The sequence below is a fragment of the Eubalaena glacialis genome, chromosome 13 (genome assembly GCF_028564815.1).
Source record: "Eubalaena glacialis isolate mEubGla1 chromosome 13, mEubGla1.1.hap2.+ XY, whole genome shotgun sequence".
Lineage (NCBI taxonomy): Eukaryota > Metazoa > Chordata > Mammalia > Artiodactyla > Balaenidae > Eubalaena > Eubalaena glacialis.
Genome location: NC_083728.1, coordinates 80,077,396 through 80,103,427, shown reverse-complemented (window position 1 = coordinate 80,103,427; position 26,032 = coordinate 80,077,396). Strand labels below are relative to the sequence as shown.

At 44.4% G+C, this 26,032-nt stretch overlaps 2 protein-coding genes and 1 non-coding gene across 4 annotated transcripts in view; 1 reads left to right on the top strand and 2 right to left on the bottom strand.

Annotated features, from left to right (window-relative positions):
* The window catches only part of RABGEF1 (RAB guanine nucleotide exchange factor 1), an 87,547-nt gene extending 84,371 nt beyond the window's left edge, over positions 1–3,176 (bottom strand). Inside the window, exons 1-2 of the mRNA XM_061208158.1 lie at positions 3,033–3,176; positions 446–615 (exon numbers count right to left, since the gene is read on the bottom strand). Of these exons, the coding sequence (XP_061064141.1) occupies positions 446–615; positions 3,033–3,176 (314 nt within the window). The remainder of the gene's footprint in view (positions 1–445; positions 616–3,032) is intronic.
* A 9,108-nt stretch (positions 3,177–12,284) lies between these two features.
* Positions 12,285–26,032, bottom strand: part of TPST1 (tyrosylprotein sulfotransferase 1) — a 119,260-nt gene continuing 105,512 nt past the window's right edge. Inside the window, exons 4-6 of one of the 2 annotated variants that reach the window (XM_061208355.1) lie at positions 18,813–18,863; positions 15,317–15,363; positions 12,285–12,744 (exon numbers count right to left, since the gene is read on the bottom strand). In XM_061208355.1, coding sequence (XP_061064338.1) covers positions 15,346–15,363; positions 18,813–18,863 — 69 coding nt within the window. In that variant the 3' untranslated portion in view covers positions 12,285–12,744; positions 15,317–15,345. Of the gene's footprint in view, positions 12,745–14,296; positions 14,703–15,316; positions 15,364–18,812; positions 18,864–26,032 lie in introns of those variants that run through there. The other variant, XM_061208356.1, reaches the window with a different exon arrangement.
* On the top strand, positions 25,451–25,579 carry LOC133104620 (small nucleolar RNA SNORA70). The gene has a single exon (XR_009703677.1). It is a non-coding gene; the product is annotated as a small nucleolar RNA SNORA70 (small nucleolar RNA).

The following is a 26,032-nucleotide window of genomic DNA, read 5'->3' as shown; positions in this document are numbered from 1 at the left end:
TTTTGTCCTATTTATTTGTTTTAAACTATTGAAAGAAGTTTGGGAACCACTGCCACACCCCATGTTTCTCCCTAACAGCGATGCCGAGCCCCAGAATCTGGATCTGAGGGTCTTCTCCCAGAAGCTGTGTTGGAACTCCCCTGCCTCTCAGTGCAGTCACACCTATTCCACAGGGATGACAACTTCCCAGTCTTAATTTGCATAGCAGAGAATCAGTTTCATCACATCCAGCCAATGTGTGTTACCTGGGATTTCTCTGGCTGTCCTTGCCTCCTCTGGGAAAGAAACTAAGAATTCTGATCCAATTCAATATGCACATTTATTAAATTCCACCAGCAGGTTATCTCCTCTTCTAGGTGTTATGGAAGACATCAAAGTCCCATGCCCAAGCCCGGGCTGCTCACTTGCTAGGACCCTGCAGTTGATGGCAGAGGGAGGAACGTACCCGAAGTGCGCACCGTCCCGATCAATGAAGTAGCGGCCCTCGGCATCCGTGGGGATGTAGTGCCGCCCGCTGAACATGGCCGCCAGCATGGTGTCCTCGTAGCGCCGCAAGGTGGACAGGCGTGTGGTGAAGTGAGCCCCTCCGATGTTAAGGGGGACAACCTCAGGGAACTGGGGAGGAATCACCGGCACTTTCAGTCCCACAGTGGGGAGGCAAGCCGGGGCTGCCCCGTCTGCCGCCTTCCTGGGTCTGATGAGCGCCACCCGATGCCAAAACCCAGGCATCTTTCTGACCGCTTCTTTCTCCTCCCTTTCCCTGCAATCATCAATTACCAAGTCCTCCCCATCCTCCCACAGCTCTTAAATCAGATCTCTCCACCGCAGTCCTACAATCTCTGCTCTAGAGTTCAAAGCTTTCACTGTCCTCCTTCCACTTCCTAAACTTCCCACCTTTGTGCCCTTGCTCATGCTGTCTTCTCTGTCCCCAGTGCTCCTGCCACCCTCCCTCTGTCCATCCAGCAAATGCAGTGGCCCCATCTGGCAGTGTGCGCTGTTCACTGCACACGGGCACCTGCGTGAGCGGGGTCTGCCAGCCCAGCTGTACACCCTTTTGCTAACTCACACCAAGGCGCCATATCGGTTAGCAGCATCCACTCATTCTAAGAGCTTCTATTCAAGGTCCCCTACTCCGTGAGCATTTCTGCTCTGATGTCCTTTGCCTGCCCCAAGATAGGGTTAACTGAACACTCCCGCCATTGTGCCTTCACTGTATCCACATTCTCCTCTATAATAGAGCTTTGCACAACGGGCGCTTTGTGCTATTGGTGGTTATTATTGCCCAAGTTTCCCGAGGGCAGGAACAGCATCTTGTTCACCTATCCCGAGGCCACCCAGAGCAGGGCCCACAGACGTTTGTTGAATAATGCCAGGCATCCACTCCTCATCCTCTGTACCTCTCCACTTCTCTCCTTAATCTGTGCAGCGAGATTAGTGCTCAGTCCAGCTACGGTTCTGGAGGCAAGGGCAGGGAATGATGGTACCTACACTTGCCCTGAGAAGCTCTAGGGTCTCCCTAAAATGCTCAGAACCTTTATTTATTTTTTTTTAAATCTCTTTCACTGTTTGTGGTTTTGAAAGAAATGAGGCCAGTTCTCCCTAATTTTCCCACAAACCTCCTCCAGATTAACTAAAATTTTATCCCAGTGCATACTTTTCAATATTACGACATCTCTCTGGCTCTGTGAAAGTCTATGTATATTTATCTAGACAGTCCTTTTTCCCGACTTTCAAATCCTTTGTGAAATAAAGTAGGATACAAATACGTTACATCAAAGTTGCCCAGCGTCTTGTGCAGTGCCTGGCTCATAGTAAAGCCCCAAATATGCATTGAATGAATGGATGAATGAAACCGACAGGCATTTACAGTTCTGTGAATGTAGGTACTGTTACTCTTCTGCACCCAGAGGACGGGAAATGCCTTCTGCTTATTCTATAGCTAGCTCCTCTAAAACTATTTTATGTGCATACCAAGGACCCCAATATTATTTGGAGATAATAATACTTTACATTACTCACATGGAGCCATGTAATTTGTGGAAGAGCTGGCACTGGAGTGCTGGCCTATAGTCTCTGGGTCCTGTGCTTTTTTCCTCAAGCCACACCATCTCCCCAGTGACAGTGCACAAAAAATGGCACCCTGGGTCTCCAACGGTTCTTTTTTTTTTTTTCCAATTACAAAGAGTCCTTCTGGAGTTTTGCCCATTTTCACAACTGCCCCACGATGTTTGGAGTACTGGCTCGTAACCCCAAGAGGACACTACACTTTCCCGAGAGCCTCACCCAGCCCCACCCTGCCCCTCTGGGTCTCAGTCCCTTCATCTAGGACTCCACAGGTCACCTGCTCCCACGTCTGCCACTACCTTAGCCCCTACCTCCTAGCCTCTGTCTTCACTGCCCAGCAGGGCCCCACCTTCCCTCTTTTCCCTCCTCTTGAGGGTCATTTCAGGTGTTCGTATGATAGTGTCACATGCGTTAAGTAAGACCAGTGGAAGCCACCGTGCATCACAGCACAGCAGCTAGGAGGGAAAGCCATGGAGTTGTCAGGTGAGTGAGGCCACATCTATTAACTGGCCTGCTTCTTATCTGCACACAGCCCCTAACCCCACTCTCTGGGCAGCTGGAGACTGGGTTTGGGCAACCACGGAGGCCTCCTCTTGGATTCTCCAGGAGACACTATCATCTCTTGGGGCTCCAAGGGCCTTTTCCCACGGCCTACCCTCCCTCCTCCAGTAGGTAAGGTGGGACATAGGGATGGGAGTACCAACCCTGCAGGCAGTGAATCCTGGAAGGAGGGGGATGGGAGGGCCAGGTGCTGCCTGGGGCAGGGAAGACACACCTGGTGCATTTCGGGGCGGGGGTCGGGGGGGTGGTGGGAGCTGGGTGGGCAGGGGAGCACGGCTCCTCTGGCGCCGCCCTCGGCCCGACCCCCACCCCTGCCTCAGCGCTGCAGCGCTGCTCACATCCCAAGGTCAGCTCTGCCTGCCACCGGCTCCTCCCCCCGCGCCCCCGCACGCCCTCGGTCCAGGTACCTCCTGCGGCAGGAGAGGCAGTGCGTGCCCCGCCTGCGTGGCTGTCGGGGTGGCCGGCTCCAGAAAGTCGTCTTCGGCGTCGGAGCTGGACATGGCACCGTCCGGGCGACGGCTGTCTGGCTCCCGCCCCGTGACTACCACCATCCCTCTGGCTCTGGGCAGTGGGCGCGGCTTCAGGCGGGCGGGAGGGCGGCGGCCCGGGCACTAGCATCCAGCAGCGCCCGGCATGACGCGGCGCGGCCGACGGGCGGGGCCGGAGGGGCGGAAAGCGCGGCGCGCGCGGGCCGGAGGGCCGCCGCTCCCTCAGCGCCGACGGGCTCACCGACCACCCTGAGGACCGCAGGGCCACCGGCCTGACCCCGTCGCCTCCAGCTATTGGCCGAACCCCCGCTGGCTTCCTTCCCTGATTGGCAGGAAGCTCGCCCAATCGCAGAGCAGGCAGCGCTTTCAGCCAGCGTCTAAGTGGCCACCGGGAGCCGGACCGGCTGGCCTGCCCTGCTCTGATTGGCCCTCTGGCCAGCAGGCGCGCCCTCTCCACCCGCTAACACTGGCTCGGCGCGCGGGGCGCGCGCGAGGCCACCGCCTCTAAGCCAGACCTTCTTATAGGCTTGGGGAGTGGCTCCCGCGTCCAGGTCAACACCCAGAAACCTGAGCCGAGAGAGGGCTCGTGACTTAATCGTTCGTACGTTTCCAGGGCAACGGGTCCTGTGCATCCCTGGGCGTCGAAGGCCAGGGAAATCTGGGAGGACCAGGTCACCTCAATGGAGAGCCTGAGCATCCTTTCCTGGAGGATTGTGAGGGAGGACGGCTGAGATCACTGGGGTTGTAGGAGAGGAAGGGCAGCACTGCGACAGGGGCTGGCTCTCCTCTAACCACAAGGGTAAAACCTGGGTCTCCGGTCTTTCCTGATTGACTCAAGCAGCAGTCCGAAAAGGAAAACTCAAAATAGGGGCAGTTGAGTTCAATTAAGAATGACAGTGACTCTCCACCCTCTATGTGTCAGTTCTTCTGCTGGGCACCTGGAGACACAGATGGAAACACGCCCTGTCCAAAGAAGCTCACAGGCTGCTGAGGCAGAGTCCAGCCTGGTCCAACACATCTGTCTGCAGCCTTGGATGCTGTGTCCCCTGGTACGGCAGGGTCAGCTCAGAGACTCTCCTAGGGGGTCAAGGTTTTACCTCTTCAAACCATTTTTACACCCAGTATGTCATTTGAATCTCACATTGTTGTGACAGAAAAGGAAACTGAGGCCTAGAAGATTAGAACAGCTTCAGGGAGGTCAGCCGTGAGCAAGAGGCACAGCACTTCCTCTGTTGGACCAATCACACTCCCAGCTGTAGGAGTCTCCTAGGTCAGTGTTTTCTCCAAATATACTTGCATCAAAAGCACTGGAGGGAGAACTTGTTAAAATACAGATTCCCAGCCCTACCTCCAGAGAATCTGATTTAGTCCATCTGGGATGAAGCCCTTGAATTTGCATTCCTAACAAACTCCCAGGTAATTCTTTTTTTTAAATATTTATTTATTTGGTTGTGCCAGGTCTTAGTTGCAGCAGGTGGGCGCCTTAGTTGCAGCAGGCGGGCGCCTTAGTTGTAGCATGCAAACTCTGAGTTGCGGCATGCGTGTGGGATCTAGTTCCCTGACCGGGGATCCAACCCGGGCTCCCTGCATTGGGAGCACGGAGTCTTATCCAGTGCACCACCAGGGAAGTCCCACTCCAGGTAATTCTGATGCTGCAAGTCCTTGAATCACATTTTGAATAGCACTGCCCTAAAGAAGGACCCCTGAGGCCATCTCTTAGCTATCACTACCTGCTCCAGCCTTTCTCAACAATATCTGTAACAAAATTTCCTCTTTCCATCCTTCGGATGTTTCAGCTGTAATAGAAACTGCAATCAAAGGTGGCTTAAATAATAGGAGAATTTTATTATCTTACATAACAAAAAGTCTGAGTAGATTCTGGGTTGGTTCATTAAGTAACACAACAAGGAGTTACCTGGACCAGCTTCCTTCCATTTACCCACTCTGCCAGATGGCCGCTCCTCCTCTAGGAATCCGTATGAAGAAACCAGAGAGCTAAGGGCTATCAGAGTGACAGTTATTCCTACACCTTAAAGCAAGGCTGTATAAAGAGAATGGGACAGGAGCCCCAGAGTCTCAGGAGGTAGGAAAATCCATGTGCGATCACGGTTACGTTACTGAATGTGTTGGAGTTTTCATCTTCCACTTCGGCTGAGGATTTCCTTCAGGAATATAGTTTCCCAGTTGGTTCTGTTTACGCGGTGGGGAGAAGTCCAAGGGCAGCCGCCTGGAATGAGGACTTGCTGACTGAGTAGGCAGGGGTTGGAACAGGCGTTCTGGGAAAGCAGGGCAGTTTGCTGGCAGTGGCCATCCCCGCCCTGCAGTGAAATGACTTCCAGGCCAGTTCGCTTGAGGGCTGCAGGGAAGGGTCAGTGAGCCTCGGCCGGGGGGGGGGGGGATGGGTAGCACATGGCCGCGCAGAGGTGTGGGCTGCTCGTAGAACACGAGCACTTATAGCCCTGGGATTACTTTTCCTCCAGGAGTCAACCAAAAAAACAGTCCTACAGGCATGGAGTCCTGAGATTAGTCAATTGGATTCTGTTCTCCATGCCTCACCAAAGAAAAGATCTTTTGAATGGCAACAGATTAACAAAGTGCTGATTCAGCTACTGAATTTTCTCTCTGATTCTAATTTATTGAATAATTTAACAACACTAAAGGAAATGAAAACGGTAACAAAAGCATCCATCTTCTTTGGAGGAGGTTGTTTGCCAGCAGCTTCCCAAGGCATGGAAGCTTGGCTAAGGGCCCACTTGCTCTCAACCCAGCTCGGCTCTCCCCCAGCCTCTGACACACCCCCATTCGTTAACCACTGCTGTTCTGTCGCCTGGACTTCTCTTCGCACAGTGCACGGGGTAAATGTGGCCGATGTTCAGATTGCCTCTCACGTCTCTTTTCTGAACCCCTGTCCCCACCACCACCCCAGTGTGCCTCACTGAATGCTAGAACCTTGAAATCTAAAAGCTGCTTGTCCCATGGTACCTTGTATCCTGGGTTCCACAGGTGACCTAACTTCACCAAGCAGATCCCTGCACTTGAGATTTGGAGGGGGAAAGTGAACACTGAGTTGGAGGCCAGGCTTCTTGCTCTTTCGGTGGACAAGTTTGGATATGGAAGTGTTAAAAACATTTCCTTTTTGCTGTGGCTGTAGCAGAGGTCCCATGTTGGTCTTTGCCTTCCTGGGTGTCAGAAAGCAGCGTGGGGCATCCATTCTACTGTCTCATTACTCTCTGTAATCAACCTCCAAGGTCCAGCACAATGCCTGGCATATAGTAGCAACTCAATAGATGAATACATGAAAGAAATTTGTGCTGTGATCACATTCAAAGAGTTACCTCTCTATGTAGATTTTTTTCTCATGTATTTTATTGGTATTATTAGTATATAAGGGCATGGATTGTTACTGGTATCATAGAGGTAGGGAATTCCAGGATGCCATCATGCTGGGCTGGTGGGAAGGGGCTCCCCTCAAGTTGTGAGAGGTCCTAGGGGTGTTATTCAGAGCAGAACATTTGGGGGGGCGCTGTTTGGTTTGGAGTACACACTGGTAACCATGGATGTTTTCACTGTGCAAGATGATATGGGCCCCAAAGTGCTCTCATCCCAAGCTCTTTATAGGTAAGCTTTTGATGCATGTTGTTTTGTATTTTCATTTATTACTTAATTATAATAAAAACAAATAACATAAAATATAGATGCAAAAATAACTCACATCCAACAGCACAAACTAACACAACACTGTAAATCAACTATACTCCAATAAAAATTAATTTTAAAAAATAACTCACATCCAGAATTCGATGAAAATAGTGTTTTATTTATGTGGTTTCAGCATCCACAGTTGTCCTACCAACTGCTGCCTATTACTCTCTCATCCCTTGTGTTTCTAAGGGAGCTCTTGTTCCAGTCACCTCTGGAAGCATTATGATCAAACCCCACTGGTGGCTGGGTGAGTATCTTGGAGCCACATACCCAATTTTCCCTCCCATCCCCATGGCCCATTTGTGTGGCATTTCCACTGGTCTATCAGTTCAGGTTTAAGCACTTCACAGTTTAAATATCTATTATTCAATATGATTCCATCAAGTGGAAAAAGAATTTAGCTGCAAATATAATCCCCTGTACCCTGACAAGAAGTACCCTATCTCTTAGTGTCCTCATCTCCTGGGGCCTCTCCACCATTCCACAGCCTTTCTTCCCCCAGGTACCCACACCCACTTAGAAACTGCCTTGGATTTGAGGCTGAGAGTGGCCTGCTTCTCTGAGGCAGTAAAAGAGTATCAGAGAAAAACAACTTACCATCTGGGGGCTTCCTAGCTGCTAATATTTGTTCTGACATTTGTTTGGAACTGCCAGCTAAGAGTCCTTTGGTGAAACATTAAAATATCCTGAGGCAATAAAGAATTAAAATAATCTATAAGAGTAGGGGTCTGAAAACTTTTTTCTTTTCTTTTTTTAAGGCCGTGCTTCGTGGCATGTGGGATCTTAGTTCCCCGACCGGGGATTGAACCCATGACCCCTCCAGTGGAAGGGCAGAGTCTTAACCACTGAACTGCCAGGGAAGTCCCTGAAAACTTTTTTTGTAAAGGGCCAGAGAGTAAATATTTTTAGCTGAGCAGGCCACAGACTTTGTCTCTACTCAACTCTGCTGCTGTTGAGGAAAAGCTGCCATAGACAAGACATAAGTGATGTCATAGGTTATGTCATAAATTATGTCGTAAGACATAAATGGTGTGGTCAGATTTGACCCAATGGCTGTAGTTTACCAACCCCTACACGAGAGAAATAGATCAATTCTAAGTGCATTGTGATCTTTTCAAATGTGCTCCATCTAAATGTCCTAATAGCTAATACTCAGCTTCATTTCTTTTTTTTTTTTTTTTAATTTTTCTTCTTCTTCTTTTTTTTTTAACAAACCTTTGTGTTGAGGGTTGACTTTCAATAGATCTCAGCGAAGGAGCTGCTTTGCTACGTACGTAACCCCGCAGCTTCATTTCTAATTCAAGTCTCATTTACTCATTTGTGAAGAACCAATAGCCAAGTCTTCAGATTATTAACATTACTAATTTTTCTTCAAAAGAAGTAGCTAAATGAGACTTACCAGAAAATAAATGAACTGCAAGTCCACGTTAAGTCTCACTAGATGGGTAGCCTTGGGTAAGTCACAGCACTACTCTAGACCCCCCGATTTTATCTCTAAGATTAGGCCGGTTCAATCTCGATGTCTCTCTTTTAAAAAACTCTCATTGTTTTTCACTTTTTTACTTAAAGTAATTCATGCTGATCGTAGCACATCTAGAAAACAGAGTTAAGCACAAAGAAAATAAGAATCCCCAAAATTCCACCACGAAGAGATAACAAGGGACACTGGCACATGTCCTTTCTGTTTTCCATCAATTTAGTGACTCTAGTTTTCTGTCTACCCTTTCAATCATAAAAGTGGGAGCACACTAAACAGCTTTGTGATTTCAAATTTTTACTTAATGTAACATGAACATTTTTCCTGTTTGGAAATATTTTTCTACAATATTGTATTAGCTAAAGAGTATTCTGTTACATGGATGTACCATAATTCATTTAACTAAGCCCCCCCTTTTGTTAGTTTTTTTTCCAGTTTTTTGTTTCTATAAACTTCATTGCAACGGACGTCTCTGTAGAGAAAGCTTTGCACACCTTTGTGATATATTTCCCTAATTCTTGCAACTTTTTAAACACTTTTTCATACGTTCAGCAGTTATTCCACGTTTGACCAACAGAGGGCATTTAAGGCTTTCCTTCTCAGGGCAAGGCCATAGCCATTTCTACAGTATATAACAACAAAAATAGTGGTTTTATTGTGAAAAATGATTCAATTTTGGATGTTCAGTAATAATCAGCAAACTCCAAAGGGAGAATCAAAGTCATTTATTTTTCTGTCTAGCCAGAATCACTGCCCCCCCCCAAAAAAAACCCTCAAATGATGAGCTTTGTTAGGACTTAAACCCGAAATGAATAAAAATGATCTTTTGCTCAGAATAACAAAGTGACTGCTCTGCTTTATGCAAAGGCCTAAATTCCCTGCAGAAGACTGTTGGATAGTGACAAACAATCAGGGAAGGGAACTCAATGCTGAAAATACTGACCTTGCCAGAGAAAAGCTCAGACAGCCCCCAGGATCTGTAGCTCCCTAGAAAAACAAATTTGGGCGCAACACTGAATGGAGTCCTGCCTAGACTATTACTTACCCATCACCTACTAGCCAGGTTGTCATAGGTAATACTATAGGTTTTGTTAGGTAAGCTTGAAATAATTGTTTTATGTACATTTTTCTTGATTTTCACCGAGACCATAAATTCCCAAGGGCAACAATCTGCCTATACTTCTTAGCACAACAATTATACCTAGCAAATTACTAAGTACAAGGGAGGTATTTAAATAGTCGTCACTCAATGCTAATGACAAGTTTCTATTCTAGTATAAAGATGATTACTGAGAGGTAGAGTGGTGGTTAAGGGTGTAGGCTCTGGAGCCAGGTTGCCTGTACTTGTATTCTGATCCCATCACCTACTAGCTGGTCTAGAAAGCTGGTACTGCCTCCCAAGCCAATGTCTATAAAATGCAGGTAGTGACAGTACCTACCTCAGACGGTGATTGTGAGAATTAAATGAATTTAAACATGTAAACTCAGGCACAGGATCTAGACCATGAGAAGCTGTTGATAAATGTTTCTAGAATGATTACGTGGCTAAGTGATTACTAAGATTTTTTTCTCTCATTTAAAAATTCTATGATTCTTCATGGATGATGCTCTCTCCAGCCTCCTCCTGCAGCCACTGAGGACGCCAGCCTCTCCCTGGCTCCACAGGCTCACCCGCTGGCTGTAGCCATGGCTGTGCTACACAGGCAACACATCTACCCTGGTCCCTTACCCAGTTATCAATTTTAATTAATTTATTTATTTTTAAATATATATTTATTTATTTATATTTATTTTTGGCTGTGTTGGGTCTTCGTTTCTGTGCGAGGGCTTTCTCCAGTTGCGCCAAGCGGGGGCCACTCTTCATCGCGGTGCGCAGGCCTCTCACTATCGCGGCCTCTCTTGTTGTGGAGCACAGGCTCCAGACGCGCAGGCTCAGTAGTTGTGGCGCACGGGCCCAGCTGCTCCGCGGCATGTGGGATCCTCCCAGACCAGGGCCGGAACCCGTGTCCCCTGCACTGGCAGGCAGATTCTCAACCACTGCACCACCAGGGAAGCCCTATTTAATTTTTTAAAAATATTTATTTAATTTTTGGCTGCGTCGGGTCTTAATTGCAGCACTTGGGATCTGCGGTGCGTGGGCCCTTCCTTGCGGCACGTGGGCTCCAGACTGTGCGGGCTCAGTAGTTGCAGCACACGGGCTCAGTAGTTGCGGCATGTGGGCTCAGTAGTTGTGGCGCGCGGGCTTAGTTGCCCCGCGGCATGTGGGATCTTAGTTCCCCAACCAGGGATTGAACCCACGTCCCCTGCATTGGAAGGCGGATTCTTAACCACTGGACCACCAGGGAAGTCCCCCCAGTTACCAATTTTTAAATTTTACTCCAGGTATTTTTCATTTGTTTGACAGGAATTCCATTTGATTCCATCAAATCACAACATCTCACAAATACAGTCATCTTCCTACAGGTGTTCTAAGATGTCACATGGAACAGAAATGCTTTGCTTCGCAGGGCTCAAGAGAAATGTGCTCAGACCAGAAAGAAGGCTTTGTGAAGGAGGGAATGTCAACAGGGAGGGAGATATCACAACATCTGCTTCTCCGGGCCAGTTGTGCAGTGGTTTCTTCTTTCCTGAGTCAGCCGTTTTTGTGCAGTGGTTCTCTGCCCTCTTCCTATTCCAGTACATTCCCACTCATGACAGTGGAGTCTCCAGGGGTGGGCAGGCGTAGGGAATAAAAATCCTTATGTTCACCTAGGGGTGAGTATTGGAGTCAGGCTGGGTTATAGTTTAGAAATGTCCTCGCCTCCCATTCTGATAGGCTCTAGAGGGATATGTGACCTCCTCCCTACAATGCTGGTAACATAAGACTAACACAGGAAATAAGCAAAAAACCAAAACCAAAAACAAATTATGTTATGCTGAAGCTGATTTTATTGCTATCTGGAGGCTGGAGCAGTAACTAGAGCAGTAACAAGAAATGGGACTTAAGACAGCTGAGCCCAGGGAGAGGGGAGAGGGATTAGGTTTCTGGGCATCTGGAAGAAGCAGAAAGCAGAGTGTAAGGAGACAGGGAAGAGGTGTACTGTTCACAGGGGGGTGGTAAGGTCACACTGCAGAGACAGAACAGTTTAGATGTAATGTGTGAGGCATCAGAGAATCAAAGAAGGTTTTTGAACAAAAGAGTGACTTAAGACACAGTGCTGAACAAAGGATTGATGTGGCAGCAGTATTCATTTTCAGTTGAAGGGGACACGGCTAGGGGCGTGGAGCGGGAAGAAGGATACTAGAGTCAGGCTTAGATACCAGGTCACCACTGTGGCACTAGCTGAGGGGCCTTGTGTACGTGACTTGACCTGGCTGAGCCTCTGTTTCTTCATCTGAAAATGATATGTTAGAAGTTTCCGTCTGGGAGGATTAATCATTTACTAAATATTTTACTAGGTTCTTACAATGTGCCAGACACTCTGCTAGGTGTCAGGGGTACAGAAAAGGACAAGAAAAGACATAGTCTCTGTCTTCCAGGAACTTACCATCTAGTATAAGAGATAGACAATTTACGAAGTTAAGAAACATTAAAAACTGCAAAGTGTGATAAGGTGATATTGTGAATAAGGTAGGCAGGAAGGGGATCAGGGAAAGTCTTTCTGAGGAATTAGAATTTATGGAGACCAGAGAATTGAGAAGGAAATAGAAGAACAGGATTCTGAGACAAAAGGATGGTAGCAGGTCTCTCTGAAATAAATTATAGCAAAAACCTCACTAAGAAATTATGATGTATAGAGGGGAATATCTAAAATACAGCAACTGAAGAAATTGTGGTTTATCAGATCATTATCTGATAGGTCTTATTGCTTCTCAGAAATCACAGTAATGAAAACATGTAAACTACCAGTGCTTCACATTTAAAGCTTTTATTTTGAAAAATAAAATACAAAAGTCATCAAGTTGTAAATGTATGTGGTAGTTCCTCAACTTCTCAGAAACAATACAATGAATTATTTAAATAATTAAGATATTTAATATTATCCACATCAATACATTTAAACAGGTACAAGTGTTCTACAAAACATTAGAACATGTACAGACAACCTATTCCAAGATGAAACTGCCCAATTTTGCTTACAGAATCCCATCTTTAAACCCTCCCCTTGAAAACAAAGTTTGGAATCTGGTAAGAAAAGATGAGGACCAGAGCAGTTTTAAGAGAAAGCACACATCCTCTCTGGGCTCCTTCTCCACAGGGCTGTGCCCGTAATCAGGATCAAGAGCACTGTACTCGGGAAGAAGCAGGTCACTCAGGAGGGTCCGAATGTGTGCTGACATCCCACCCTCTCAGTGGGAGGAGACTGGCAAATGAGAAGGAGATTCGGGCCATGGTACATATACTCCACTGATCTCAGCAGGGGACAGCCAGTCCTAGAAACTTCTCTGCTGCTGAAAAGGCAGCAGTCTTCCCTAGGGCAAACAAACAGAATGTGTTACAGGTATGCAGTCAGTTTGTTCTCCTCTGCACGACACCGCCTCCTTTCCAGCTGTGGGCCTGGCACAAGCCAGGTAGACAGGTAGGGGGATGGACCATTATGAGAACAGCTGCCTCAGAAGGACTACCAGAGAGGCACACTCTCCCTCAGTCTGGGATGCTTTTAGATGCCTGCCAGTAGCTTCGATGTGCAACACAAAAGGATGGCAGCCAAAGCAAGGGCTGTTCCTGCCCTTTCTTTCTTTTTTTTTTTTTTAATTAATTAATTATTTATTTATTTTTGGCTGTGCTGGGTCTTCGTTTCTGTGCGAGGGCTTTCTCTAGTTGCGGCAAGTGGGGGCCACTCTTCATTGCGGTGCGCGGGCCTCTCACTATCGTGGCCTCTCTTGTTGCGGAGCACAGGCTCCAGACGCGCAGGCTCCGTAACTGTGGCTCACAGGCATAGTTGCTCCGCGGCATGTGGGATCTTCCCAGACCAGGGCTCGAACCCGTGTCCCCTGCATTGGCAGGCAGATTCTCAACCACTGCGCCACCAGGGAAGCCTGCCCATTTCTAAATGACTGCAACTGTCATCTGCAATTGAAGCTACTGCAGGGGCACTGACAGGGACATCAAATGTCCAGGGGTTGAACATGCTGACTCAGTATGAAAAAGTGGATACTGAGATTCTTTAAAGGAAGCTTTAGGAAACACAGTGACTGTCGTTCATATGCCAAAGGGATCCAAAAGACAAGAGAAAGACTACGATTTGTCTTGAGATGCTTTGATGTCTTCCTAGCTTCTCCCGAGTCCTTCTCTCATTGCATGTGGGCACCTTCAAGCCTCGACAAGCAAACAAGGATGAAATGCTGCTGTGGAGGCCACTCAAGGCTGGAGTCAACTGACACTGCATTCTGTCTTGTAAAACAGCTGGTCAGTAATGAATCCCTGTATGCATGTTTCCAGGAGGGAATTTATCTATACTTTTGAAAGTATTTTTGAATAAACAAAATTATCCAAGGCCTGATAACGGCTGTTATACCTGTATGCTCATCGAGTTGAAGTCTACATTTAGCATTTGCTTCTTAGCAAAAAAGGCAATCATAATTCCTAAAACCTATGAATATTATTAACTTACTGCCATCCGTGATTTTGACATGGCATAGCAGCGTTCATGTGCTTTTTCTATCTATAATCTATTAGCACACGGCAAGTCATAAAAACCTCTTATTCAAATCATATTATTCAATCTCAATTTTCTCAACAGCAGAAGAGGAATAATATCACCTACTTGCCAGAGTGGTTTGAAACTTGAATGAAATCATTCATATATGTATATATATGAATAATATATATATTTATTATAGATATCATATAATATATCCTATATCATTTATATACTATATATATATATGATGCTTGGTATTTTACACCTGGTATGGAGTACACACTCAATACATGGTTAATATATAAAATAAAAATAAAACAGCAAACAAAACTATAAGAAAAAAACAGATTTTATTTTTTACTTTTTTATAATAGGTTTTCTTTTTACATTTTATTTTAGTATTTTATTTTATTTTACTTTATTTATTTATTTTCCCACACTGCACGGCTGCAGAACCTTACTTCCCCGACCAGGGATCGAACCCTGCCCCCTGTAGTGGAAGCACGGAGCCCTAACCCCTTGGCTACTAAGGAATTCCCAGGAAAAATCATATTTTAAAGAAAGCTTTTCAAGTTCCAAATGATCTAAGGCATAACCAAAATATTCAGAGCAAAACAGAATCTTAAGAAAGTGTGGGATAGGGGTGTGAGGTCTGAGCAGCCACGTCAGGAGGTCTAGGTTCAGAAACCAGCTTTGTCACTAATTGGCTGGTATCCCTGGACATGCACCTGATGATTACTCAGATAGAAAGGGCCAATAAGTCTTGCTCCACACTGTAGCCTTTAACTACAACGAGACAACATAGGTTACAAACATTAAGACATCATAATGCATTAACATCAGCAAGGTTGAAAAACCAACCAGGCAACTCCCGAAAACATTAGCGCAAAAACATCTGCACATCCAGCATACAGAGGAAGCAGTACAGGGTGGTGAAAGAATCCCTGGCTGGATGTCAGGAGACGGTGCTCTTTAGCCTTGGGTTTTTCTGACCTATGATGTGACTTTGACAAATCCTCTCTCTAGGATCAGTTTCCTTATCAGTAAACAGGTGGTTGAGGTTGATGGTCTTCAGGTTTCTTTCGGCTAAAATATTTTATCATTTTAAACCCCTCCTCATACTGAAAATAATAACTAACACTGTTTGAGTGCTTACTATGTGCCAGGCTTCTGGCAGACATTATCATGGTTAATTCTACCACTCTCTTATTAACATCGTCCTCATTTTACAGATGCAAAAACTAAGACACAGAGAAGTTAAGTAACTTGCTCAATGCCACACATAGCCAAGATTCCAAAGCAGGTGAACTGACCCCAGAGCTGTGCCCTCCACCTGCCGCGCTGCCTCCCGAGAGCCTAAGCAGTGAAACCCAAAGACCCAGCAATGTCCCCAACCTCACCTCAAGTATGCAAGAGGTTCCTGGCTCTGCTATTCCACTTGCTCAGTCTGTGGAAGGAAGCAAAAGATGTTTTAACGTTGGTTAGCATGAGAAGTGACTGCTCTCATCAAAATATCAGGTGTAGCTTGCAGGCTGTGATCAGAGACTTTCTAATGAATTCCGTCTGCTACTGTTGTATAATAAAGAAGATGACTGGTCTTTGGCTCTCATTCCTGGTAGGGAGACTCTAAATCCTTGGAATTTTCCAGGTTAACAGGAGTGTCTTTATTATTCATGAGCCCCTTAGATCATACCTGAGTTTCTGCTAAGAGATGAGATGACTCAGGATGGGGGCTGGTCACCAGGAAGACCAACCTGTGATTTGAGGGTTGGGGCTCTGAGCCAGCCCAGCTTCTGGGAAGGGGACGATGACTGGGAATTGAGTCCAATTCCATGCCAATGAGTCAATCAATCATGCCTATGTACTAAGACTTCAGTAAAAACTCTGGATGCCGAAGTTCAGTGGAGCGCCCTGGTTGGTGAACACGCTGATGTGTTCTAAGAAGTACACTGATTCCACAGGGAATGGGCACAGAAACTCTGAGTCTGAGACTCTCCCAGACCTTGTCCTATGTGTCTCTTCATTTGGCTGGTCTTGAATTGTTTCCTTTATAATAAAACTATCATTTTTTTTTTTGGCCACACCGTGTGGCTTGCGGGATCTTAGTTTCCCCACCAGGGATCGAATCCGGGCCCCTGGCAGTGGAAGTGCAGAGTCCTAACCACTGGACGCCAGGGAATTCCCAAGACTATAATCTTAAGTATAGCACTTTCCTGAGTTCTGTCAGAATTCTAGCTAAATGTAATCCTGAGAGTTCTGTGGGCTTCAGTTTTCTCATATATTAGACATTAAATCAAAGCCTTTTATAGGCTTTTTTCTAGTATGTGTGTGATACATTAAATGAAACTAACCAGAACGGGGCTTGAAGTGCCTATATTAAGTCTTTTGCCCAATTTTTTGTTACCCTTTCCTTATTTATTTGTAGGAATTCTCTATACTGATTAATCTTTTGTTTCAAAAATTTCCCCCCCTTAAGGTATCCTTTTTTACCGTCTTTATGATGCTTTCTAATAAGTAAACGTTCTCAATTTTAATGTAGTCCAAATTCTCCATTTTAAAATTAATGATCCATAAAAAGAAACAAAATTGAGTTATTTGTAGTGAGGTGGATGGACCTAGAGTCTGTCATACACAGTGAAGTAAGTCAGAAAGAGAAAAACAAATACCATATGCTAACACATATATATGGAATCTAAAAAAAAAAATGGTTATGAAGAACCTAGGGGCAGGACAGGAATAATGATGCAGATGTAGAGAACGGACTTGAGGACACGGGGAGGGGGAAGGGTAAACTGGGACAAAGTGAGAGAGTGGTATGGACTAATATATACACTACCAAATGTAAAATAGATAGCTAGTGGGAAGCAGACGCATAACACAGGGAGATTAGCTCGGTGCTTTGTGACCACCTAGAGGGGTGGGATAGGGAGGGTGGAGACGCAAGAGGGAGGAGATATGGGGATATATGTATATGTATAGCTGATTCACTTTGTTATAAAGCAGAAACTAATACACCATTGTAAAGCAATTATACTCCAATAAAGATGTTTAAATAAATTAATTAATTAAATTAAATTAATGATCAGTATATTTTATAACTTACTTAAGAAATCCCTCCCTCTTAAGGTCATGAAGATATTCTCCTTTATTGCCTCCTAGAAACTTTATTATTTTGCCTTTCACATTTAGGCCTATAATCAACCTGGAAATGATTTTTATGTATGCTGTGAAGCAGGGGTGTCCCTTTAGTTTTAGTCTCAAATTCCCTTTCTTGACTCCTTCAGACTTACTATGCAAAATGGCCTTTGGATTTGACATTTCTTCAAGACTCTGCCTCTTGGATTATTCTCTGGCTCCAGTTACCATAGCCTGTAAGTGAGTGACAACTTGTTCACGAATCCATCAAGGTTTCTGGCACATCTTGCCCAGCCAAGGCTCAGGGCCTCTGTGCCCCTTTGTCTGCAAAAGTTGATCAGAGTCTTTTGGATAGATAAGGAGTTCCTTTGAGAAGATCTTTTTTTTTTCTCTGACTCTTGAGGCCTTATTTCAATTTCTCACACATAAAAGTAATTCAGTAGACATTTGTTGAATAAATGAATGAATGGATGGATTAAAATTAAATATATGTTAATAAGCATATACCATGAAAGTAGTTTAAAATACTCAAGTAATATGTATCAGTTATTGATGGTTGTTATGAGACAAGGATCTGAGAAGACAGAGCCTCCAATCCTGGTGTGAGACACAGCTGCTCTTACAGAGAAGCCCATGTATTCTAGGCTTGCTTTAGGCAACACGACTTCACACAATCTGCGAGGTTCCCCTCAACAACCCAGATCTGGAACACTTTTAGAAACTGAGTTCAGTGCTGGGTCTTCATTTCCTATTAACAAGCTAATCACTGATAGCAGCAGCCTGGAGGCAACATGTATTATCACCATGCTGGACAGGGAAGTCTTCTGCTGGACTCAGGCTGTAGTCATTGATTTCTTCCCACTACTACATAGGAATGGCAGGTGATGCGCTCACGCAGGACACTCTGGGCTACTCTAGGCCTGTTGGCCGTAACATCATCTATTTCTCTTCAACTCAAGAAACAATATTGGAATCCAAGCAAGTGACAGTGTGACATCACAAGGAGAACTCTGGATCTGTTCTAATTAATTTTTTAAAAAGTAAAAGTTATAAACTTCAAACTCATACCATCCATTACCAACTTGGGGGACTTAGCAGTTGAGGGCCAATGGCTGTGTGTATAATGTATTCACAAGTCTTCTAGGCTCCAAATGAGAAAAATGAAAAGACCATGGATGTACATGTAATAAGAACAAAGGGTAGCTGTACATTTTGATTTCAAGTTAGGTATCAGAAGCCTGGAGCAGATTCACCAAGGCAGGCTCCTTATATGTGGAATACTGTGTGGCTTGTGAGCGACCTCAAGCAATCAGATTTTAGTTATCAATAAAGTATTTCCCTACTTTTGGAAGACACTGAGCCCTCTGAAATTCAGACTGTGTTAAATTGTTAAATTTAACAAATCTGTTTAACACAAATTGTTAAAACCAACAATTACCAGAAGCCAGTCTTTCTTTCTTTTTTCTGTTTTTTAACATCTTTATTGGAGTATAATTGCTTTACAGTGGTGTGTTAGTTTCTGCTTTATAACAAAGTGAATCAGCTATACATATACATATATCCCCACATCTCCTCCCTCTGGCGTCTCCCTCCCACCCTCCCTATCCCACCCCTCTAGGTGGTCACAAAGCACCGAGCTGATATTCCTGCAGAAGCCAGTCTTTCTACCACCAGCACATAGCATTATCTCTTTGAAAAGATTACTTCAATGCAAGAGCCCATCTATTATTGTATATCAAGAGGAGGAAGCAGACACAGTACCTCAGGTTTTCCTTTAAGAAATTCAGGTAGCTGAAATTCTCCTTTATAGACCTGGAAAAACAAAGCCAAGTATGAGTTTAAGGAAACAGGTACTGTCATCATCACTTTGGGATGCTTGCAAGGACTGATAGTGGATGGGTTCACTGCTTCATTCTTGGCAAGTTTTAGAACGGGAGGGAAGCCCATCAGTTCAGAAGCAGCCTGAGTTGAGGACTGAGTGAAATCCTTATTCACTCTGACCCCACCTGCTCTACTTTTGCCTGGGTGCTCCCGAATTGTGGGTTGGCTGGGAGAGGGTGTAGAGTCTCTGAAGAAGAAAGAAAAGCATCCTAACATTCCAAGTTCCAATCATTTTAGCTGAGAGAGAAAGCAAGCCCTAGGCCTTCTCTCTCCAGCAACCAACACAGAATTCACATAATTTAGGAATAGGCTCCTCCTGATTTCCTTCTGACATCTCCAACCTTACAACTCTGGATTTAATTCAGCTTTACTTTTCTTAATGTACCCAATATTCCCATAATAATTTGAATATTAGGTGGTTCTTAAAATGATATATACTTTTAACCTTGTAAAATCTTATAATTAAAAACTTACTCTTTTCGGGACTTCCCTGGTGGCGCAGTGGTTAAGAATCCGCCTGCCAATGCAGGGGACACGGTTTGATCCCTGGTCCGGGAAGATCCCACATGCCGTGGAGCAAATAAGCCCATGCGCCACAACTACTGAGCCTGCATGCCACAACTACTGAAGCCCACGCGCCTAGAGCCCGTGCTCTGCAACAAGAGAAGCCACCGCAATGAGAAGCCCGCGCACCACAACAAAGAGTGGCCCCCGCTCGCCGCAACTAGAGAGAGCCCGTGCGCAGCAACGAAGACCCAAAGCAGCCAAAAATAAAATAAAATAAATAAATAAATAAAATTTATTAAAAAAAAAAAACAAAAACAAAAAAAACTTACTCTTTTCAACATATAAAATTATGTTTCTAATAGCAGCAATAATTAGGAAATAGTTTTTTAAAAGATGTGTAAGATCTTTACATAGAAAACTATAAAATATTATTGAGAGAAATTAAAGACCAAATAAATAGACAGACATACCACTTTCAGGGATTGTAACAGTCAACATAGTAAAGCTGTCCATTCTCCTCAAAGGATTTCCAATAAAAATTCTAGCATGCTTTTTTGGGGTAGGGGTAGGGGTAGGGGTAGGGGTAATTTCAAGCTGATTGTAAAAGTTTTATGGAAATGCATAGGGCCAAGAATAATCAAGGTAATCTTAAAAAGAACAAAGTGGAAGGACTTATTCTATCATAATAGAATATTATACAGCTATACATACAAAAAACGCAGCTATAATCAAGACGGTAAGGTTTTGGCACGAGGATAGACAAATATATTAATAAAACAAAATGAAGAGTCCAGAAACAGACCCCCATTTAGAGATAACTGGTTTATGACAAAGGTGGCACTGCAGAGCAGTACAGTTAGAACGAATAAATAAATGTGTTTATGTATATAATGATATACCATACTGCAATTTTAAAAATGAACTACTACTAAACCAACAATGTAGATGAATCCCAACACATAATGATGAGAAGAAACAAGCCAGATCTCCAAAAATAATATACTATTGACACATGTCTCCATTTAAAACTTTTAAAGCTCAAAAATAGGCAAAGCAACTCTGATGTTAGAAATCGGGATACTGTTTACTCTGGGGAGGAGCAGGGTGGTAGTGATTGGGAGGGGGATGAGAGAGGCTTCCAGGGTGCTGGTAATTTTCTGTCTTGATATGGGTAGCGATTATAAAGATGTGTTCATTTTGTGATCACTTGATTGAGCTATGACTTGGATACTTTTCTCTATGTGTTATACTTCAATAACAAAACTGAACCAATTAAGTCAGTAGCTTAGGAATTTACTACACTCGCTCTGTCTTGCTCTCTCTTTCACACACACATACAACACACTTTAAGTGCAAAGATGTTTGTTTCAGCACTGTCAACAACAGAAAAAAACTGGGAACTATTCATGTCAATCAAGAGTGAAGAAGGTCTCCATCAGCTACAGTTTGATAACTGCTAGACTCGAGAAACTACAGGAAGAAACTATGGATTGTCATTGGGGAGAGAGTCACTGGGTAGCCCCTCAGAGCACAAAGAAATCTTCTAAATGGCGAATACTAAAGCCTACAAACCTAAAGGATTTTTACTTGGTTATAAGATGACTGATCCACTTCTAAAAGTAGCTGTATTCCTTCTGAGATTGAGAGAATGAATGTACTTTTTTCCTGTGTCTTTCTCTGCAATTTCTAAGACCTGGTCTATTCTTTAGGGTCTCTGCTACAGTTCTAGGAAGGCTAAATTAAAGCAGAGAGAAGAGGCTTATGCATAAGATATTTCTTTACATATGCATCACACTGGAAGCTGAGGTGAGTGCAAGATAACAACAATGCAGCTGCTAGGAGTGTCTCGAAACCTTCATACCCTCAAAGAGTCCCGGGTCACTGGAGGGCTGGCCTAACTGCTCCCTGAAGAATCTGCATGTCAGAATCCTGTTTGCTTTACCCCAGCACCACAGTCCAGAGATTGTTCCAGCTTTCTTCATTTCCCCCCAGTTTTACTGAGATATAATTGACATATAACACTGTATTACTGTTTCAGCTTTCTGATGTAGGAAGTGTGTGTGTATCATGTTAACACTGACTTCCACTGTGCTTGTCTCCACTATCTGTGGGGCAAGCAGACACTATATCCAAAGCAGGGGCTCAAGCCATTAGAATAGGTTTTTTGTTTTTGCTTTTTACCAGATTCTCAAGTGTCTTTCCTTCTCCCTCTATTCAGGGAACTGAGTCCCAACCCCCATCCTCCAAGCCTCTAAGCATAAGCTGCTCAGGCCTAGGGTCCTGTGCCTTGGCTCCTTTACCGAACCAGAACAAGTTTGTTTGCCCCAGTGCCTCTTCCAGTGTTAGTGGGTTTGGTCCCTAAGAAACTTTTCTTATATTCCTCACATCCTCTCAGAAACCAACTCTCCTCTCTCTTAGCTAGCCTCTTCTGCTAGAATTCAAGCAGAAGGTTCAATGCAAGCCCACGGGGTCATACAGCTAGTTAGCCGCAGAGCGAGGCTCAGAAGGCCCTGGCTCAGCAGTCTCCCATTATACCATGCTCTTTGCATTTTACTACTATTAGCAAATCTGACTGTTAAATTTTCCCTTCTCTTTTTGGTTTGTTGTAAGGCATGACAGAAAATACGAGTGGGAACATTAAATATTATAAGTGTCTTCCAGAAATCAACAGTTCCAGGGCTTCCCTGGTGGCGCAGTGGTTGAGAATCTGCCTGCCAATGCAGGGGACATGGGTTCAAGCCCTGGTCTGGGAGGATCCCACATGCCGCGGAGCAACTAGGCCTGTGAGCCACAATTACTGAGCCTGCGCGTCTGGAGCGTGTGCTCTGCAAGAGAGGCCACGATAGTGAGAGGCCCGCGCACCGCGATGAAGAGTGGCCCCCACTTGCCGCAACTAGAGAAAGCCCTCGCACAGAAACGAAGACCCAACACAGCCATAAAATAAAAATAAATAAATAAATAAGCAAATATGGTTAAGAAAAAAACAAAACAGAAATCAACAGTTCCAGAGAGGTAAGGCTTATATGAAGGGGGGGGGGGGAAACCAAAACCTTAAATATGTGATGTTACAAATGTAGTTAAAAAATAAGGGGTGGGGGGTTCAGGATAAGACATCAGACAAAAGGCTCAATCAAAAAATAAGTGGGAAGCTGTCTCCTCTCATTATCCTTTAGGGAAAAAATGCTTCAAAAGTTAGGAACTACAGTACTGACAAAAAGAACACTTTCTACTGACAAAGCAGTTCCTATTTAGTGCAGGAAACGAAGTACGGCATCACTTAATAAAAACAGCAACGTTGGGAGTGGAATTTCCTCTGGCTAAAGGAACAGTGTTTCTGGACATACTAATCTCTGGTACTAATGAACTGAGGATTTTGCTAGACAGAAATGAGCTAGGCAGTCAGAATCCAAATGCTCCTACGGAGCCCTCCCACCTCAAGCACTGAAGAACAAGGAAACAAAAGTAGGCTTCTGATTTAGAGGGTGCATTGGCAATAAAAATAATATGAACAGCAGCTAAACGTTATTATTTTCTCTGCATCAGGTTAGCGTTGAGCATGCGTTTCACATGTATCACCTTATCAAATCCCACAGTCTCCAGAGGGAGGTATTTTTCTCTTTTTACAGATGAAGCAACTGAGGCACAGAGAAATTAATTTGTCCAGTGTAGTGAAATGGGAGGCTACTAAGTACCATGATGGGGCTTAGATTTTAAAAGGGCCATCCTAATTGCTCTGTTTAGACTGTAAAGGGCCAAGGGCAGAAGTGCGGAGGCAACAGCAGTAATCCAGACAAGACAGGATGACAAGGAGGCAGCGGTGGAGGTGGTGAGAAGTGGTACGTTTGTGGATTTTTTTTTCCTGATCATGTCTAGATTTCCTAACAGACTGGATGTGGAATGTGAGAGAGCAGAGGGGAGTCAAGGATGACTCCAAGGTTTTTGGCCTAAGCAACTACCAACTGGAAATATGAAGTTGCCATCAACTCAGTTGGGAAAGGTTCTGGATATACCAGATTTTCAGGGGTTCAATTTCAGAAATGTTAAGCTTCAGATGTCTATTAGACAATAAATGAAAATGTCAAGTAGCCAGTTAGATATACAAATCTAGGGTTCATGGAAGAGGTCTGGGCTGGGATCTATAAATTTGAGAATCATCAACTTATAGATGGTATTTAAAACTTGATACCTGATGAGATAAGCCAGGTGGCTCAGGGTAGAGAGAGAAGAGCAGAGGACTTAAGACTGAGATATGGGGGAATCCTAACATTAAGAGGTCAGGGAGAAAAGGAAGAATCAGCAAAGAAGACTGAGACGAGGCCACCAATGACACAGAAGGAAAAATTTAAAAAGTGGTGTCTAGAAGCCAGGTGAAGGAAACATATCAAGGAGGGAGTAATCAATTGTATCAAAAGAGGCTGGGAGACAAGATGATAACTGACCATTGGCTAAGCAATGTGAAGGTCACTGTGACCTTGACAAGAGCAAATTAAGTAGAATGGTAGTTGTGAAATTCTGAATGGAGTGAATGTAAGAAAAAATAGAGGGAGTGGAACTGGAGACAGGAGTACAGAAACGAGCTTTTAAGTAAAGGGAAGCAAAGAAATGGAATGGCAGTGGCAGGGCACCTGGCATAAGTGTAGGGGTGTGTGTGTGCGTGCGCGCGTGTGTGTGTGTGTGTGTGTGTTAAGATAGAAGAATTAAAGGCACATTTGTTTGTTGATGGGAAAGATTCTGCTGGAATGCAAAATGTGATGATGCAGGAAACAGGGAGATGGGCTTGGGTACACAGAGGAGGAAACGCCTTTGGATAGGAACACGTTCAGATGTTCACTTCTGTTACACAGACTTTCTATTACGACAGATGAGGATATTAGGTCGTAATACTTCCCTTCCTCTAGTCTCTCAAAACTTACACAATAATTTTTGTTTAAAGCCACATTCTGTAAGTTTTCATTATTATGACAATATAAATACCACAGTTACATTTTCTTACACAATTTGTGCTGTTTTAGCTAGAGTTAATAATTGCCTCATATACTTTTTAAATTAATAGACTTTATTTGTAGAGCAGTTTTAGGTTTACAGAAAAAATTGAGTTGAAAGCAGAGTCCCCATATACTTCCTCTCCCTCTCCTACAGTTTTCCCCAATTATTAACATCCTGCATTACTGCGGTACATTTGTTACAATTAACAAACCAGTATAGATATACTGTTATTAACTGAAGTTTTAGTTTTCACTAGGGTTCACTCTCTGTGTTGTACTTTCTATGGGTTTTGACACACGTATCCACCATTACAGTAGCACATAGAATAGTTCCACTATCATAAAAATCCCCTGTGCTCCATCTATTTAGCCCTCCCTACCTTCCCCCAATCTTTTTACTATCTCCATAGAGCTGGAATCATACAGTATGCAGCCTTTTGATTGGCTTCTTTCACTTAGTAATATGCACTTAAGGTTCCTCTATTATTTTTGCAACTTGATAACTCACTTCTTTTAATCATTGAATAATGTTCCATTGTCTGGATATTTATTTACCCATTCACCTACTGAAGGACATCTTGGTGGCTTACAAATTACAAGTTCTAGCAATTATGAACAAAGCTGCTGTAAACATCTGTGTACAGGTTTTGTGTGAACATAAGTTTTCAACTCATGTGGGTAAACACCAAGGAATGTGACTGCTGGATTACAAGGTAAGTGTATGTTTAATTTTATAAGAAATTGCCAAGCTGTCTTCCAAGTGGCTGTACCATTTTGCATTCCCACCAGCAGTGTATGAGGTTTCTGTTACTCCACATCCTCACAATGATATGGTGGTGTCAGTGTTTTGAATTTTGGCCATTCTACTAGGTGTGTAGCGGTATCTCGTTGTTTTAATTTGCATTTTCCTAATGACAGACAATGTTGAGCACCTTTTCATATGCCTAGTTGCCATTGGTATATTTTCCTTCGGCAAGGCGTGTCTATTCAGATCTTTTGCCCATTTTCCCCGTTTTCCCTTTCTTTCTTTCTTTTAAAAATTGAGGTATATCCCCGTGGGGGCCCGGTGCACAGTGGCTGCAAACAGCAGCCTCCTCAGTAGTGTGTGCAGCCTGTTGCCTGTATGCGTTGCCCTAAGGGACCTTGGAGACAGCCCTTTCCAGTGGACATTAACGACTGGCATGCTGTCCCCACTCTAGGCTCCAGACAGGTATGCGTGGTGCCTTTGGAAAGCCCCAGGGCACAGTGGCCAGGGTCCACACAGGCTAAGTCATAATGTCCATCTGCACCAAGCTGCAGAACAAGGAGCATGTGCTTGAGGCCCTCTGCAGGGCCAAGTTCAAGTTCCCTGGCTGCCAGAAGATCCACATCTCCAAGGGGGAATTCACTAAGTTTAACGCAGATGAATTTGAAAACATGGTGCCAGAAAAGCGGCTCATCCCAGAAGGCTGTGGGGTCAAATACATCCCTAATCGTGGCCCCTGGACGAATGGCGGGCCCTGCCCGCATGACAGCCTAGGCGCTGTCCCCTCCTTACTCATGCCCACCAATAAATCCTACTTTCTTGTCAAAAAAAAAAAAAAAAAATTGAGGTATAGTTGATTTACA